The 16,968-nt window shown below is 38.0% G+C and overlaps 1 protein-coding gene across 2 annotated transcripts in view; it reads left to right on the plus strand.

Annotated features, from left to right (window-relative positions):
- Positions 1-16,336, plus strand: part of APBA2 (amyloid beta precursor protein binding family A member 2) — a 699,615-nt gene extending 683,279 nt beyond the window's left edge. For both annotated transcript variants that reach the window (XM_073652927.1, XM_073652928.1), the window contains 2 exons: positions 10,983-11,123; positions 15,404-16,336. In XM_073652927.1, the coding sequence (XP_073509028.1) occupies positions 10,983-11,123; positions 15,404-15,475 (213 nt within the window). In that variant the 3' untranslated portion in view covers positions 15,476-16,336. The remainder of the gene's footprint in view (positions 1-10,982; positions 11,124-15,403) is intronic.
- The last annotated feature ends 632 nt before the right edge of the window (positions 16,337-16,968 follow it).

The raw sequence follows: 16,968 nt of genomic DNA on the forward strand, positions 1-16,968 counted from the left end.
CAAACTAGATTGATCCCATACAATTGAGTGGCCAGTTGTCACACACAGTGTAGGAAAGACTAAGTGCAACATGAAGGGATGAGGGGAGGGTAGCCCAACGCTAGTGAAAGGGAAAGTGGAGACCCCTAGGCAGATCTAATATCACCCCACCTGTCCTACCGTCCCTATATAGGTTCCACACCTATTGCCAAACAGGAAACCTAATCCCTGTATATCCCTAGAGCTAGGCCCTAGATAGGGAGGGGGTGAGCACTGGTCAGTCCCCACTATAAACTAAAGACAACAAGGGAGACAAACAAAGGGGGGAAAACTTACCTTGGGCAGACACCAGAGAGATAACACCAAACGTCCTCCAAGGGCACCAGAGAGGCAGCTAGCCAACTGCTATTGCTCCAAGCCTTCACAGGGGAAAATGAGAATATCACTCCCTGAAGCCGACTGAGAGTTTACAAACACCCAGACCGGGGTGTGTCAATCAGAGCAGGAGGGAGGTTGCCGCTGGGTCCAAAAGTCAGAAGGATTAAGAAGGCGTCTGCAATGCCAAACACAGTTACCTTCTGCAGCCAGATCCAGAGCGACTGTCTGTTACATCTAACACACCCGTGACACCATTTTCAGAATTTCGACTTATTTTACTGCACCATTTACAACAGAATACGAAAAGATGTAAGAAAAATCGCATTATTTCAAGACACCATTTGCAGAATTAAAGCAGTTCTTCTCTATTACTAGACTGACAAGTATAGGGTACTCAAGGACTACTGCCATATCTTACTGTCCGGAAGTCTCCCTGGAGTAGGTGGTTTAACACCAGGACAGTGTAGAACATGTTCTCAGTCTAATTACATGTGTTCTCTCCAAAACAGGCTGGTATCTCTGGGGTTTACGCTCAGTTCATTTTTTGCCTTCTGTAATTTGAATGTATTTATATCACTTGAGAAGGAGCAGAAATCATTTGTGCGTAATTGTTTTTCCAAGTGAACATACCTAAGTCTCTTGGAAAACTTTGCTGATGTTTGAGTTAGTTGTGCTCCAGTGCTTTCTATTTTCAGCCTCATTAGCCCTGGAGAATCCTACATTGCAGCACAAATAGCTTCCGCTTATAAGGACGACTGAAGTCGTTTTCTGTACACTTCTTTTAGGTGATTTTGTTCCTGATTTATAAAAGCAAATAATAGCCTTTGTTTGTTACGAAAGATGCTGTTTACTCTCACTGGAATGGTAAGCGCTGCTCTTTTCTCATCTGAAGCAAAAGGAAAGGCCTTCAGAAATAATGCTTTGGAGTATTTAAATGCAGTTCACAATTATAAAAAGCAATTTGCTAAAAACAACATCAAATCAACAACATGTAATTGAAAAACAGGGCCATACTTACCAATATATGGTTGAAGTAACAAGTTCACTGCACAATGCAGACAGGTCCCAGTGGTATACTGTATGATAGAGATAGAACAAGTGCAAAATACTGATGAACGACCACTCACACATCTATTCACGTCATTGTTTTTGAGACAGCGAACAGAGATTTCTGCTTCAAAGTACTTCTCTGCATATGAAGATTTTGTTCTATTTCAGTACTGAAAAAATATTTAAATATGGGAATCTGTCAGCAGGATTTCATCCCAAAGCTATGTATATGCGCATATAGTTCTTCCAAACAGAAGTCCAGCAATACCTTTACATGGCCAGTCCGTTCCTCCGTTACTGAGAAATCAGTGTTTGAATGGATATGTAAATGAGGCTGAAGTGCTTTCAATGCATGGAAGCCCTTGTGAAGCCTCTGTCACTCCATCTCTATTCCTTGCCCAGCGCTGCCTCCTCTTGCTTGACTGTCAGCTCCTTTGTTTCAATCCACACAATATAGAGGCTGTCAATCAAGCAGGAGGAGGCGGTGGTGGGCAGGGAATAGAGCTGGAGTGACAGAGGCTTAGTAAGAGCTTTCACTGAATAGAACAACTTTGGCCTCATTTGCATATCAATTCAATCACTGATTTCTCAGAAATGGAGGAACAGACTGGACATGTAAAGTATTGCTGGATTTGTATTTGAAAGACTTACATGTATATATCTAAGATTTGGGGGAGTGAAATTCTGCTGACAGATTCTATTTAAAGGAATTGTCCATATTTAAATACTTTTTCAGTATTTATAAAATGATATGTGTTATTAGTAAAGTGATACTAGTAAAATAAAAAGCTGGAAACAAATCAATGTTGGTATATGGAATAGAACAAAGTTAAGGTACTATAAAATAGATATTTCTATACTTCAATACTTCAATTTACTTTACTTCAAAATCTTTTCCCGATTTTGATGTAAGGAAGAAGAAGAATTAAGCATGATGGATTTAAAGGGAATATGTCAGTAGGATCAACCCTCCTAAACCGTCTATATGGGTACGCATGTCATAGGAAGCTGAATAAAATGATACATTTATATCTGCGATCAGATGACTTATTCCAGAGAAATGAATGTTTTCCTTATATGTAAATAAGTTGTTAAGAACTATGGGCTGGACATAGATCTCCCCTAGAATCTGCCTCCAGAGCTTATTTCAAATGAAAGCTGGCATTACAAGTGAGACATGTAATGACTGACAGTCTGCTCCCCCCATCTATATGTCTCACACTGATAATGCCTTCCTTCATTTAATAAGCGCTGGAGGCCGATTCTCAGGGACATCTATGTGTGGACCATAGATCTATACAGCTCACTTACACAATAAGAAAAACGTTGATTTCTCGGGAATAAGATACTGAATCACAGATATCAAGGTATCATTTTTTTCAACTTCCTATGACCTACGGACTCCTATAGACGGCTTAGGAAGGTGGATCTTACTGACAGATTCCCTTTAAGCATATACAAATCTTTATTCCTATCTACTTCCATGATTTGTTAGAAGGGTTCCGTATCAATAAGTTGATCATAAATGATTCCTCTGCTGTGGCTTTTATTGATCAGTTTTAATCAGTGGGGAAACATGTTAGTAAGTGTTCGTTTTCTTTGCAGTGCCACTGCGGTGAAAATGAAGCATTAGAAAGTGTATTTCTAATTTATTTCATATTTAATTTTATTTTATTGATAATTTTTACAATTTATAAATATAATTGTATTTGTAATATTTCAGACCAATGCATTGCCTGTATAGTGCAGGATAGGACCTGACTTCCAGAGCTATAGATATTCTTTATATCGGCGCTCTACTCCGGCCTAGAAATAAGGATCTCCAACAGACAGAGAACTCCCCTTCATTATCTCAGAATTCATTATTAGGTTAAATGGAAAAAGTAACGCTGGTGCGTATTAATGTCCTTATTGCAATGGCTGAACCACCCATGGTTTACTAGACTTAACTTAGAGTAGATCACTATAGTGTTATATGGTGATCTAATTTGGATTGAATAGATCCATGGGGATGATGTTGGAAACAGACATATGTTTTTTTTCTTTTTTTGTCCATCTGCAATTAAGTTCTTAGAATTGTATAGTGTATTAAATAGTGGTAATTGGGACATTGCAGGTTCTACATATGTTGTGAGGCATGCATAGTAAAACCATATAGCTGTATTCAGTTTTATCGACTTGGTAAAATAAATATCTTCCTATATCAAGTGAATAATTGTGGGGGATTTTATTCCTTGGGGTGTGCTGAAATAAAGTCATGGTACTTGTACTGCAAGAATACAAAGCATAGATGCCAAGATATGTAGGCAAGGGACAGAGCGATAAAAATATAGCTACAGGGTTAAATCATCATGAAGAAATAAAATTAAGAAAATATATTGAGTGTGTTGTAGAAGAGCCTGCCTCAGGCAACAGTATACCATGAGGATAGCAATTCTTCTCTTCCCATGATTGCGAGGCAATATTTATAGGATAAGGCACTAATCTGTGTTAAATTAATGCACAACCAGATTAATGCATGTAGCTTATCTTTACATACAAGTCATTCCACAGGGAACTAAAGAGTAGAGGTTAAATAGCTTTAAATTGCCCTCTCTATAGAAGAGCTCCTGAAGGCTCGTAAAGCCCAAGATGTACAGTTTTAACATTATTTTATAGCTAACACCCCCATGAGAGCTTTATACACGCTGAGCAATCCAGTATGGGGCGGCATTAATCAGAATAACACTGCATCTACCTACATATTTCAGCTAAATGAAACTGACCGCCAAAGCTTTCAACACTTACAGGGAAACTGGGAAATCTTTTTTTTTATGTGCTTCAGGTTTAGAAAGATTTGTTCTACGAGATATTGACCTAGAGTGTATTATATTATTATACTTTATTACTGGTGATCAGGAGCTGGAGATTGGGCATAGGAAGCTGAGTTATCATACCTCGAATATTTGCAGTTTTGAGTAGTAATTTTCGTATAACATAATGTTGTTGTTTTTTTTCGGCAATAGTTTTTACTGGTATCATACTTACAATTACCCATCACCTAATGCCAATAAAAATGTAAAAAAATGCAACCCTAAGCAGAGTAGGGAGTCCCAAGAGCACCGTCACAAACAGGAACCAACGAAGCAAAAAAAAAGTGCAAGTATATTGCAAAAAAATGAGTTTATTAAATAACTTTATTGAGTAAAGTTAAAATTTTATATATATATCTACAGTGGGGGAAGTAAGTATTTGATCCCTTGCTGTTTTTGTAAGTTTGTCCACTGACAAAGACATGAACAGTCTATAATTTTAAGGGTAGGTTAATTTTAACATTGAGAGATAGAATATCCCAAAAAAATCAAGAAAATCACATTGTATAGATTAGATACATTTTTTTCATTTTGCAGTGAGAAATAAGTATTTGATCCCCTACAAGCCATTATGAGTTCTGGCTCCTACAGACCAGTTAGACACTCCTAATCAACTCGCTACCTGCATTAAAGAGAGCTGCCTTACATAGTCACCTATGTAAAAGACTCCTGTCCACAGACTCAATTAATCAGTCAGACTCTAACCTCTACAAGGCAAACACGTTTTGTTATCCACATGTTTACCGTATTTCCTTTGTGTGTATTGGAACAACACAAAAACAAAGAAGGAAAGGCAAATTGGACATAATTTCACACACAACCCCAAAAATCAGCCGGACAAAATTGTTGGCACCCTCAAAATTGCACACCCTTTGGAATAAATAACTGCAATCAAACTTCCTATAATTATAAACAAGCTTACACCTCTCAAGTGGAATTTTGGACCACTCTTCTTTTGCAAACTGCTGCAGGTCTCTCATATTTGAAGGCAAACAGCAATTTTAAGATCTCTCCACAGGTGTTTAATGGGATTTAGATCCAGACTCATTGCTGGCCACTTCAGTACTCTCCAGTGCATTGTTATGCATTGTTTCCATTTCTGGGTGCTTCTTGCGGTTTATAAGACACTCCGGACCATAAGACACTCCCAAAATTTTGGGGAGTAAAATAGGAAAAAAATGTTTTAATAAAATGGTAGTGTGTTTTATAGTCTGCTTTTACGATAGGTTACCAGAGGGATGGGGGCGTCTGTGGAGCCGAGATCTCCATCTGCGCATGCGCTGCCTCCAGTGGCCATTTTCCCGAAGTCCACCGCAGTGAAAACCATGAGAAGTGCGGGGACTCCGCCGACATTTTGTGAAAGCTCGGGGCCCGCTGCAGCCTCGCTCTGCCGAACACCCCCTCCTCCCAGCCTGGAGCTCGCATCGTAGCCCCACTCCTGCTGCCGCCAGCTTCCTGCAGCTGTGACCCTGGGAGACTCACTCCCATTTTCCACCCAAATTTTGGGGGAAAAAGTGTGTTTTATAATCCAAAATATACGGTATGTTGGGGGTCATTGTTCTGCTGGAAGACCCATGACCTAGGATGTAAACCCAGCTTTCTGATACTGGGCACTACTTTGCATCCCAAAATCCTTTGGTAATCTTCAGGTTTCATGATGCCTTGCACACAGTCAAGGCACCCAATTCTAGAGTCAGAAAAACAGCCCCAAAACATTTGAACCTCCACCATATTTGACTGTGAGTACTGTGTTCTATTCTTTGTAGACCTCATTCCATTTTCGGTAAACAGTAGAATGATGTGTTTTACCAAAAATCTTTATCTTGGCCTCATCTTTCCACAAGATGCTTTCCCAGAAGGATTTTGGTTAACTCACATACATTTTGGCAAACTGAAGATTAGCTTTTTTTTTATTTCTCTGTGTCAGCAGTGGGGTCCTCCTGGGTCTTCTGCCATTTTGAAGAATAGTTTGCGATGACACTTATGTACTATGAGCCTGCAGGACAGCTTCAATTTCTTTGGAAATTGATTGGGGCTGCTTATCCACCATCTTGACTATCCTTTTATAAATTTTTCTCTGCCATCCACGTCCAGGGAGTGCTACAGGGCCATGGGTTGTAAACTTCTTGATTATGTTGCTCACAGTGGAGAAAAGAACATCAAGATCTCTGGAGATGGACTGGTAACGTTGAGATTGTTGATATTGTTCAACAATTTTGGTTCTCAGCTCTTCTTCCTGTTCTCCATGCAACTTCTCCCCTTTTTATCTGGTTTCAGGTGTGAATTTCATATTACCCACACCGTTTACTTGCCACAGGTGAGTTTGAACGAGCATCACATGATTGAAACAAAGTTGTTTACATACAATTTTGGAAAGGTGCTAACAATTTTGTCCGACCCATTCTTGGGGTTTTATGTAAAAGTATGTCCAATTTGCTTTTTTTTCTCAGTTTTTTAGTGTTGCTCGAATACACATAAAGAAAATAAACATGAGTATAACAAAACATGTCTAATTGCAATAATTTTCTGAGCGAAATAGTTCATTTTCTGAAACAATTTCAAGGGTGCCAACACTTTCAGCCATGACTGTATGTATGTGTGTAAATATACAGTACAGACCAAAAGTCTGGACACACCTTCTCATTTAAAGATTTTTCTGTATTTTCATGACTATGAAAATTGTACATTCACACTGAAGGCATCAAAACTATGAATTAACACATGTGGAATTATATACTTAACAAAAAAGTGTGAAACAACTGAAAATATGTCTTATATTCTAGGTTCTTCAAAGTAGCCACCTTTTGCTTTGATGACTGCTTTGCACACTCTTGGCATTCTCTTGATGAGCTTCAAGAGGTAGTCACCGGAAATGGTTTTCACTTCACCGGTGTGCCCTGTCAGGTTTAATAAGTGGGATTTCTTGCCTTATAAGAGGGGTAATTCATATTGTAGATCAAATTACTTTAATTTTTATCCTAGATCATTTTGTATCCTCATTTATGAGGGATAAAGCTCAATTAGACTTTCCAAATGCCTAAATCTTCTTTTGAGTTGGCTTAAAAGGACATTGTCAGCGTGAGAAGGCAGAAGCCCTTCTATAGGGAAATAGTGCAGAACTAAAGGGTCAAATTACATCCCCATATTGAACTGCCAAAAAGCCTATTTTGTCCATTCAGCATGGTCAAACATACTTGTTATCGCACTGGCTATCTTAACCTCTAGAACAACTATGAAATCATATAAAAGAGAGAAAACTAATCTAAATGGTATCTAAACTCGTGATAAGTTTCTTTTAGAGGGGTATCTTCACCATAAGTGTTACATTTAGGTCAATTGTCCCTTGGGAAGATGATCATTTTTTAAATATGAAATATTCAAAGTTAAACCTATTTATCTTGGCACAATTCTGTGGTGGCAGCCTTTATGTTCTTCCTGGTTTACAACAGATTTTCCAACCAGCTGTGCTTTGTACCGGAGGACATGCATGTGCTCAATACTTCTGAATTGTGGTCCCAGGTTGATTTGTCTGCACAATGCCTACTGTAGTCATGTGGAGTAGATTACTCTCCATCAAATGCAAATAAATGATAGAACATCGGCAACTCAAAAAATGCACAAAAGCCCAATGGCATATTGTTATATCCGGTTTGGTGAGCTTTACAATCTGGATTCTGTCTTTTCCCCAAATTAGAAAAAGAAGTTTAGCGCAGCACATCACAGGATGGCTTACATATGTAAGTGTACTACCAAGACCTGCAACACGAGACATCCTAGGATTTGGTATTCTGACTCAGTTTTTTTTCACTGGGGAAGGGAGAACAGCAAACCTTTGACAGAACCCTCTTATCAGGTTATTCTCCGGGCCAGGGAGATGTTCCGAAAGGTGTCACATGGGGATGTGACATAGTAAGGAACTGCTGTAAGAAGCCAGCAATGATCAAAGAAGGGATGGAAAGATCAAAATAAAAACAGTAAAATAGTTTTCATTAAAATATACTTTTCCATTTCCACTCCACAGCACCTTGTTGCTAGATTTGGCAAAAGTTAGTGTCTGATGGTCTTTAACCCCTTTAGCCCAGAGCCTGTTTTCACCTTCCAGACCAGGCCAGATTTTACCATTCTGATCAGAGTCATTTTATGCGGTAATAACTCTAGAACGCTTCAACATATCCAAGTGATTCTGAGATTGTTTTCATCATGACACATTGTGCTTCATGTTAATGGTAAATTTTGGTCAATATGATTTGTGTTTATTTATAAAAATGTTGAATATTTGACAAAAATGTGAAAATATAGCAATAAGTCCACCACATTTAAGAAGTTTATTAACCCTTCAGGTGCTTCACTGGAATTAATGAAATGTGGAAAGAAAAAATTTAATTTTACTTTTTCCCACACAAATGTTGTTTTTGCCTCTAAGTTTTCATTTTCATAAGGGTAACAGGAAAAAATGGACCATACAATTTGTTGTGCAATTTCTCCTGAGTACGTTGATACCCCATATGTTGGAGATAGCTACTGTTTGGGCGCAAGGCAGGGCTCAGAAGGGAAGGAGCACCATTTGACTTTTGGAGCACAAAAATTGAAGGAATAGATAGTGGACACCATGTCGCGTTTGCAAAGTCCCTGATGTGCCCAAACAGTGAAATTTCCCCACAAGTGTCATGTGAGAGCTTTTTTTATGGGACAAGTTGATGTTTTTATTGGTACCATTTTTGGGCACATAACATTTTTTGATCACTTTCTATTCCGATTTTTAAGAGGCAAAATGAAAAAAAGCAGCAATTCAGGAATTGCTTTTGTTTGTTTTTTTCATGCCATTCACCCTGTGGTAAAAGTGATAAGGCAGCTTTATTCTGCTGGTCAGTACGATTACAGCGATACCACATTTATACAGTTTTTTTTAATCTTTTGCTGCTTTTACACAATGAAAACAGTTTTTTTTATAAAAAAGAATTGTTTTTGCATCACTATATTCTGAGAGCTGTATGTTTTTTATTTTTTTCACTGATGGAGCTGTATGGCGTCTTGATCTTTGCGGGACAAGATGGTGTTTTCAACTATATCAATTTTATTTACATTCATCTTTTCAATCGCGTTTTATTCCACTTCTTGTTCGGCAGTATGATGAAAAAGCAACGCTCCCAACTTCCTCTCCCTGCTTTCTAAATGCTATGATCGATATCGATCGCGGCATTTAGGGGGTGAAACAGCCCTGGACGGTGCAGGCACCGCCGCTCCTGACAGTGACAGCCGGGTCTAAGCTTGCAGGATTCTCAGAGCATGTGTTTACGCTACTCTGTGAGCAACACCCTCTTGGTTAAGTCTATAAAAGTAGCACTGAAAAAGCCCTATATCTCTGGAATGGCATGGCAGATTCGTCCCCTTCAACTACCCCCCAAAAAAATAATAAAATTGAATACTAAGGGGAGCACTAGGAATAAAATCAAAGCAACCAAACATCTACTTTTGACCTGGTGACAGTTTCTCTTTAAGTGCTACAATGCATTACACGCTACAACAGAACATATTTCACAAGTGTTCTTTTCAATTAGAATTACTTTCTAACCTTCAATTTTATAGTCTTAGAGAAAGGCTTTATAAGCTCTTTAGAAATTAGCTAAAACATCAATGTTTTGACAGATTTTTCCTTAATTAAGTGCTTTTTACCATTTTGATGATGTGAAGATGCAATCAGGCTAAGATTTAATGTGTGCCATTTTTAAGAAAATGTTTCAGATTTTTGAGATAATTATCACTGATTATAAAATCTTTGATCCATGAAGACTGCATTTAAATTCCACATGTGCGAGCAGTTTGAGTATATCATCTACAATACTTAATTTCTGATCCATTGCTTGGGAATTTCAAGATACGGTTCTATGAATGTTTGAGGGTTGCTTTCAATGTTTCTCTCATGCTGTCTGCATATAGTAGATATGTGCGAATCTTTTAAAATTCAAATTCACCAATTTGACAAATTTTCTCTGGAGATTCGATTGATGACAGTGAAGTATCACACTATTCTCTTTTCCTCACACACTAATCTTTATAACTGCTGTGCCGTCAAACATATTATCAATGTGTTCGCGTTGTGAACCACAACAATTGTGGCTACATGGCCACAACTAGTGAACACCGCCTTACAGTTTCTTCACTGGTTTATGGCTTTCAATTTCTATCTCTAAGGCTAAGCTATGAGTTGTGACGTCTTTTTACTATCCAGATTCATCCTAAATTGGCTGCTGCATTTCCTACTAATGCTTTTATATAGGCTATAATAATCCCTGCTGATTGGCAGTGCTATGCCATGTGGGGTGATAGCTTTGAAAGGCATTATGGAGAAGCCCATCCAAGGTCATGTGATACTTCTCCAGCTGATGAAAGCATCTGCATGTGTAAAAGGTTGATAACCATTTTAAGTAATTTGCGAAAAGTGAATCACAAATAGTTTGAATTCACAGGGTTTAGGAAATTCCTAAAAATTCTACACAATAAAATTTGCTCATCTTTATCCGCGTAAATATTTTTTCCCTTATCTTGTTTTGTTTTTGTTCCCTTCCTTAGAGCAAACATATTAAAAATGTAACCAGATTCCCTTTAAGACAGAACAGAAATCTTGATTTATATATGCAACAAAACTAAATTATGGAAACTTTGCCACAATGGTTATATTGAATGCTAAACTTTGATTTCTTTTTCCTTTGATCCATACTATAGATCTGCAGCCTCATGAGAGGAGGAATTGCCGAGAGAGGTGGAGTAAGGGTTGGACATCGCATAATTGAGATCAATGGACAAAGTGTGGTGGCCACAGCGCATGAAAAGATTGTCCAAGCACTTTCCAATTCCGTAGGGGAGGTAAGAAGCTTCTCTTTGTGGTGGGTTATTATAACCCTAGGCAGTGAGCATTCAGAGCTGATCAATGCTTGCCAGTCATTGGCGCATCTTTAAATACACATTTTATATTTGCCTTTTTTGAGGATGTGAGGTTACTGGAATGTGTAAAGATTTTATTGTTTGCAATTTTGCTTAGAGCATTCTCTGTGCAAGGAGATATAATGGATCCCATTTACACGCCAGGGCACATGCTGCTTGACTATTGTTAATGTGACTGTAATATCCCTATCTTGGTTAGAGGGGCAGCGGACATAAGGATTAACTATCTGCTGCAATGAATTGAGATGTTCAGTTCTGTGAATATATTCTTTCGTTTGTGAACTGCTTTAGACAGATATGAAAATATTAGATATCCAAGTGCGTCTCCACAGCCCTGATATCTTGTGTTCTGCTGCATTGTGCAGCCTAAGGCTTTGAACATTTTATTTTAGATGTTTCATTGATGAGATAAATTGATATTCAAAAGCGGTGAAGAAGAAAGGATTTTAGGTTTTCAAAAAAAGTATAAAATCCATTTAGTTCACAGTGGCATTTTTTTCTGCCATTCTGTTATGTATGGTCCATTGCGATAAAGGAGGACAGATGAGGTTGCTATCGTTTTTTATTCATGTGTGGCCATAAAATTCTATGAAATCAATAGGAGGCATGCCTCTGCTATTTGTATGATTTATAGCCTGAGGAAATGAGAAAATGAGTGACTGCAAATATAACTCTTAATAGAAAAAATCAGTCTAGGCATCACATATTAATTATTATAGCATGTATGCATGTTTAGATGTGTTCATCCTCAAATTTCAGAAAGGACTCCATTTTCTCACAGTACAAACGCAATACATTTTTGCGACATGCTAGAAAAATTGCTAGCAAAATCCAACGCCGGCAAAGATGAGGCAGCACTCATTAGATAGATGCAATTCGTTCCAGATGTTTATTCCAGTAGATCCAATGTTTCGGTTACAAGGATTTATCAAGCATCCCGACACACTGCTCTATTGCTCCTATATACGTGAAAAAGTAAATGACATCATATAACTTAGCCCACAGCTATTGTCCATACAGGTTATAGGTCATGATGACTAGGGATGAGCGGACCCATGGAAGTTTGGGTTCTGCCACCCGACCTGAATTTTAGACCAAAGTTCGGTTTGTGTACTAGAATTTTACCCAAACTTGAATCAGAACCCGAACCTCATTGAAAACAATGGAGACCCTGACTTTGTATATGGGGAAAATAAACCTCTCTCTCTTTTTAAGTTCGGGTTCCATCATCTCTAGTCATGATGACCTGTCAAAATACTAAACCACTGATTGCTCTCCAAAATTACAATAAGTATTATAACATAAAACATAACATATATAAACAAGTAGGTATATAGGCCAATATTTTGGAAAAAGAAGTGCATACTTTCAAATGTATCTGCTTCCAAGCCTGCTCTTTAGGATGGATGGTGGCATCTGGATGTGTAGATGCCCGAAGTATCTAAGCTGATATGATGTGGTCTGTAGGCACTGCAGTCTCAATAATCATTAGTGGCATGGGCATCAAAACAGGCATGGGTGCGGACGGCAGAATATCTTTGTTTATACACTGTGGCCTATGCACATAGAGCGCCATGTATCAAGTTAATGTTGTGTATATACTGTAAATGAGGTATCGGGTAACAGGTATGATACTGGTGATTGAATACTATGTATAATCTATCTGTGACTTAATAGGAACTGAAATGATTCATTTGAGCCATATCAAAAACAGAATGAAGAATAAAATATCTGTGGTACCCAAAATAAAGCCATGTAAATAACAGCTAATTCCTAATGGGATATGGGCAATGTCCGCTTATAGGCTCCATCACATCTACATTGTACTTCTGGTATCTATATACACTTCCAGTGGTTACCAACCCCTGGAGGAGCACATTAATTTGAAGGTCCACACTTATTTTTTCCACAATATTGGCTTATAAACTTGCTTCGATGAGCTAGTAGCATCTTTCTATATTGAGAGGTCACGACTTATCACTTTTATGGACAGTTCCTGTGGGCTAACTTCCTCTAAGATGTCACTTACATAGATATATATGTATAACAAAAGATATATATATGCCCAAGCAGCAAGATTTTTCTTTTTGAAATTGGAAGTGCATTATTGCATGGCGATGCACTTCCAGCTCCTCAGTCGTCGCTGTATTCCCTGCCAATGACCTGTTAATTAATTACAGGAGCGTGACACCAGGCAGGGAATACAGCATGAGACTGAGGAGCTAGAAGTGCATTGTCATGCCCTGACATGTTACTTTTAAACACTCAGTTTTCAAATGTATAGAAAGCCGAAAACAATGCCCATCATGGCTTATTTTATAGAGTTGGGCGAATCTCACAAAATTAAATTTGTGCAGATTCGCTCAGTTCACTGGGGAAATTGAATTGGCTTCAAAGGAATTTAAAAAATATGTTATATTCACCACTCCTTAGGCATCCCCGTACCTGTCCTGCTACAGCTAACACTTGCAAGTCTATCTGTCATCTTATGTCTTCTATCTTCTTTCTTCTATCTTCCAGCTGACCAGGTCTTCCATTCATTAGGTCCCACACTGTCACGTGGGAAGCAATGCACATACCACATGTGGTCGCATGTGAATGGATGACCTGGTAGGGAAGATACAGAAGTCAATCCGAGGATCTGTGGCAGCAGGACAGGTACAAAGATGGCTGAAGAGAGGTGAGTATCATGGTTTTCTATGCAGCGTAACCGATCATCCCAAGGGAATGAATTAACTAAAGTGAACATTTAATCCCTTAAAATTTATTTTTATTCAAAAATATTAAAAAAAAACAGTGTAACGAGTATTATTAAAAGGTATTCCTTAGGAAAAGGACCTCTATATTGCTATAATGAGTAAAGAATGTATATAGGTCCCTATATAGGTCAAATGTATACACCAGATAAAACCAGGGACCTGCAAATCCCTATTCAAATGACTAAACTGGTACTGCCTAGCCACAGAGGTTGGCACCCTAAACAATAGCGAGATATGGTGCCCCCGCTCATCGGTGGCTTTCTCTAACTCTCCCTATTATGCCCAATTGATGTAATAAGGTACCATAAGATTAAGGCTTCAGGTGAGGTTAGATCACAACAATAAAGAGGTATGTCTAGAGATATTCTTAGTAAGATAGCAAATAACTTATCATTAGCTTCTTTCGCCTCCCAATCCATTAGGTTCATCTGGAGTAGAGATGAGCGAACTCAAATTTAAAAGTTTTGAGTTTGTACCTGACAATTAGTGTCCGGTGCTAATCGCCAAACATGGACTTCTCCGTGAAGTCCGCTGCAATGTTCGGAGTTACGGGGGAAGTTCGGGAGGAGAAAGACAGAGAGAACTTTCCACATCAAAATTTCTGGTCCCCATTGTTTCCAATGGCGTTTGGATTCTGGTTCAAGTTCGGGTACAGTTCTGGTCCCTGAACCGAACTTTGGAATAAAGCTCAGGTTGGGTACCAGAATCCAAACTTCCACGAGGCTGCTCATCCCTAATCAGGAGACTTGATGCATTCTCATTCTCATTCTGTTGTGACACTAGATTATATGTTCACTATAATGTTTTTTAACCACTTCTTCACCTAAAGTAAATCAAAGAAAAATATGATTCTGATGAATACAATTTTTTTAGTAAAATTTGAGGCATATTTAGTTTGATTTGATTTGCCGTGTTGATCAAGCAATTTACCGACCTATGCCCAAAAAAAGAAAGTGATCATGTAGACTTCAGGTTAGCATTTTTAAGACTCTGTTGTCATTAGGATATTAAATTTTTCAGCATTACAATATTTTTGCAGCAATCAAGTCATTACAGTAAAAGTGCAGTTCACGTCAGCTATTAGGCCTAAGTAATGATGTTACATGCTGCCTTATGACAGCATTATCATTATCATTCTTTATTTATAAGGTGCCTACGCATTCTGTACAGATTTTGAAATATGATTCATGGAAGCCGTATAATTAAATCTGCAGTGTGACATATGACTAGTGGTGGTACTTTCTGTATTTTTAGTAGATGATCTAAGGAACTACATCAGAATCATATGTATACATATACTACAAAAAAATAAAGATATAAGATATATTATATTGAAAGAAAAATAGTTTAAGAATGGAGAAACCGTCATATTGTGCTGAAAACCAAGTGTGAGTTATGTCCTTCAAATCATACATTTACATGAATTTCTTTTCTGTGCAACAGATCCATATGAAGACTATGCCAGCAGCGATGTTCAGGCTTCTTACTGGACAGGAGACACCTCTTTACATCTAACTACAAGCAGCCATAGAAAAAAATTGTATTTCAAGCTCAGATCAATATACATCCACATATCAACAGAGACACTGGGCAGATATTTTGTATTTCGACCAAAAGAAGAACAAATATCAATGGACTGATGCTTTTTCTTTTCTCTGTTTTTTGCTTCCTTTTTTTTTATTGCCAGTTCTAAGCGAGTCTATCACCACCAAGAACAATTTGTACATTATAGTCATCCCGGACTGTTTACTCTTCATGACTAGTAATGAGGATATTTATTTGTTATCGTACATGTAGTGTTAAGAAGTATATGTTGTATGTTACATTGGTGAGTGTGTGGAATTAAGGACGGAGAACGATGGATACAATATACTGTGGATTCTAATTAAGACAAATGAAATCCGTTTCAAGCTTTGTTCATGTGGAAATACATTGCTTAAAAGGTCCCATTAAACAAAGTCTTTGTAAGCCTATATAGTCTACACCATCATTTTCAGCTGGGTCCAGGTCTTTCTTGTTTATTACAGATTGGTATCTTATGCAATGTCACTGGAAATGATGAATCATTTCTATATTGCTTCCAAATCTCTATCTACATTAGCTGAAGCAAAACAAGGTATTAGATCAGGACACATGACAGAAGCATTGACTTGGTTCTGTAACATGCAGTGTACTCCTTCCTTCTGGGTTCTGATGTGAGAGCTTCTGATCCGCATCTCAGCAATAAATCTATTGATTAATAGCCGCACACAATGTATATTGATAACTATATGTTTACATCTCATTTTTTTCTTTACTTCGATATCATGATTGTTTCAGTTTTGTCATATTTGTTTATTGTAGTATTGAAATCTTATTAAATTCCACTGATTTCAATGTCATTTGTTGTGAGATGCTACAAAGAGTGCCAGCCACAGTGACAACTAATGGAATTGATCCATTAGATTAATACGTTTTATATTGAAAAATAAGCTTCAAGGGAATCGGCAGCAGTTTTTTTGCTATTTAATTTGAGAGCATCATAATGTACGGGCAGATAGCCTGATTCCAGGGATGTGTAACTTACTAGGCTGTGTGCTGTAGTTTCAATACAATCAGTGTTTTGTCAGCAGGAGATTATCACTACAGGACTAGGTGTCCCATGCAAGGTAGTCAAGCTAATCTGTGTAACCCCGCCCCCACCACTGATTGGCAGCTTGCTCACAGTATACACAGGAAGCTGCCAATCAGGGGTGTGGGTGGGACTATATATACAGCTCAGCATTCTGACCACTGCAACATCAGCAGCAGAGAAAACAGGGATTCTATCAAAACTAAGCCAACAGCCCAGTAAGTGATACATCACTAAAATTAGGCTCTCTGCCCCTACATCATGCTTATCTCATATACTACTGCTAAAACCTGTTGAAAGATTCTCTTTAAATCAGAATTTTTGCATGGCTGAAACACCGTAGACTGGTTTGTTTTTACAGTTGTGGTTAACATTATTGGCACCTTTATTATGAAAA

This window comes from Phyllobates terribilis, unplaced genomic scaffold, assembly GCF_046119375.1.
Source record: "Phyllobates terribilis strain yellow unplaced genomic scaffold, ASM4611937v1 Scaffold_11__3_contigs__length_659146591, whole genome shotgun sequence".
Classification (NCBI taxonomy): domain Eukaryota; kingdom Metazoa; phylum Chordata; class Amphibia; order Anura; family Dendrobatidae; genus Phyllobates; species Phyllobates terribilis.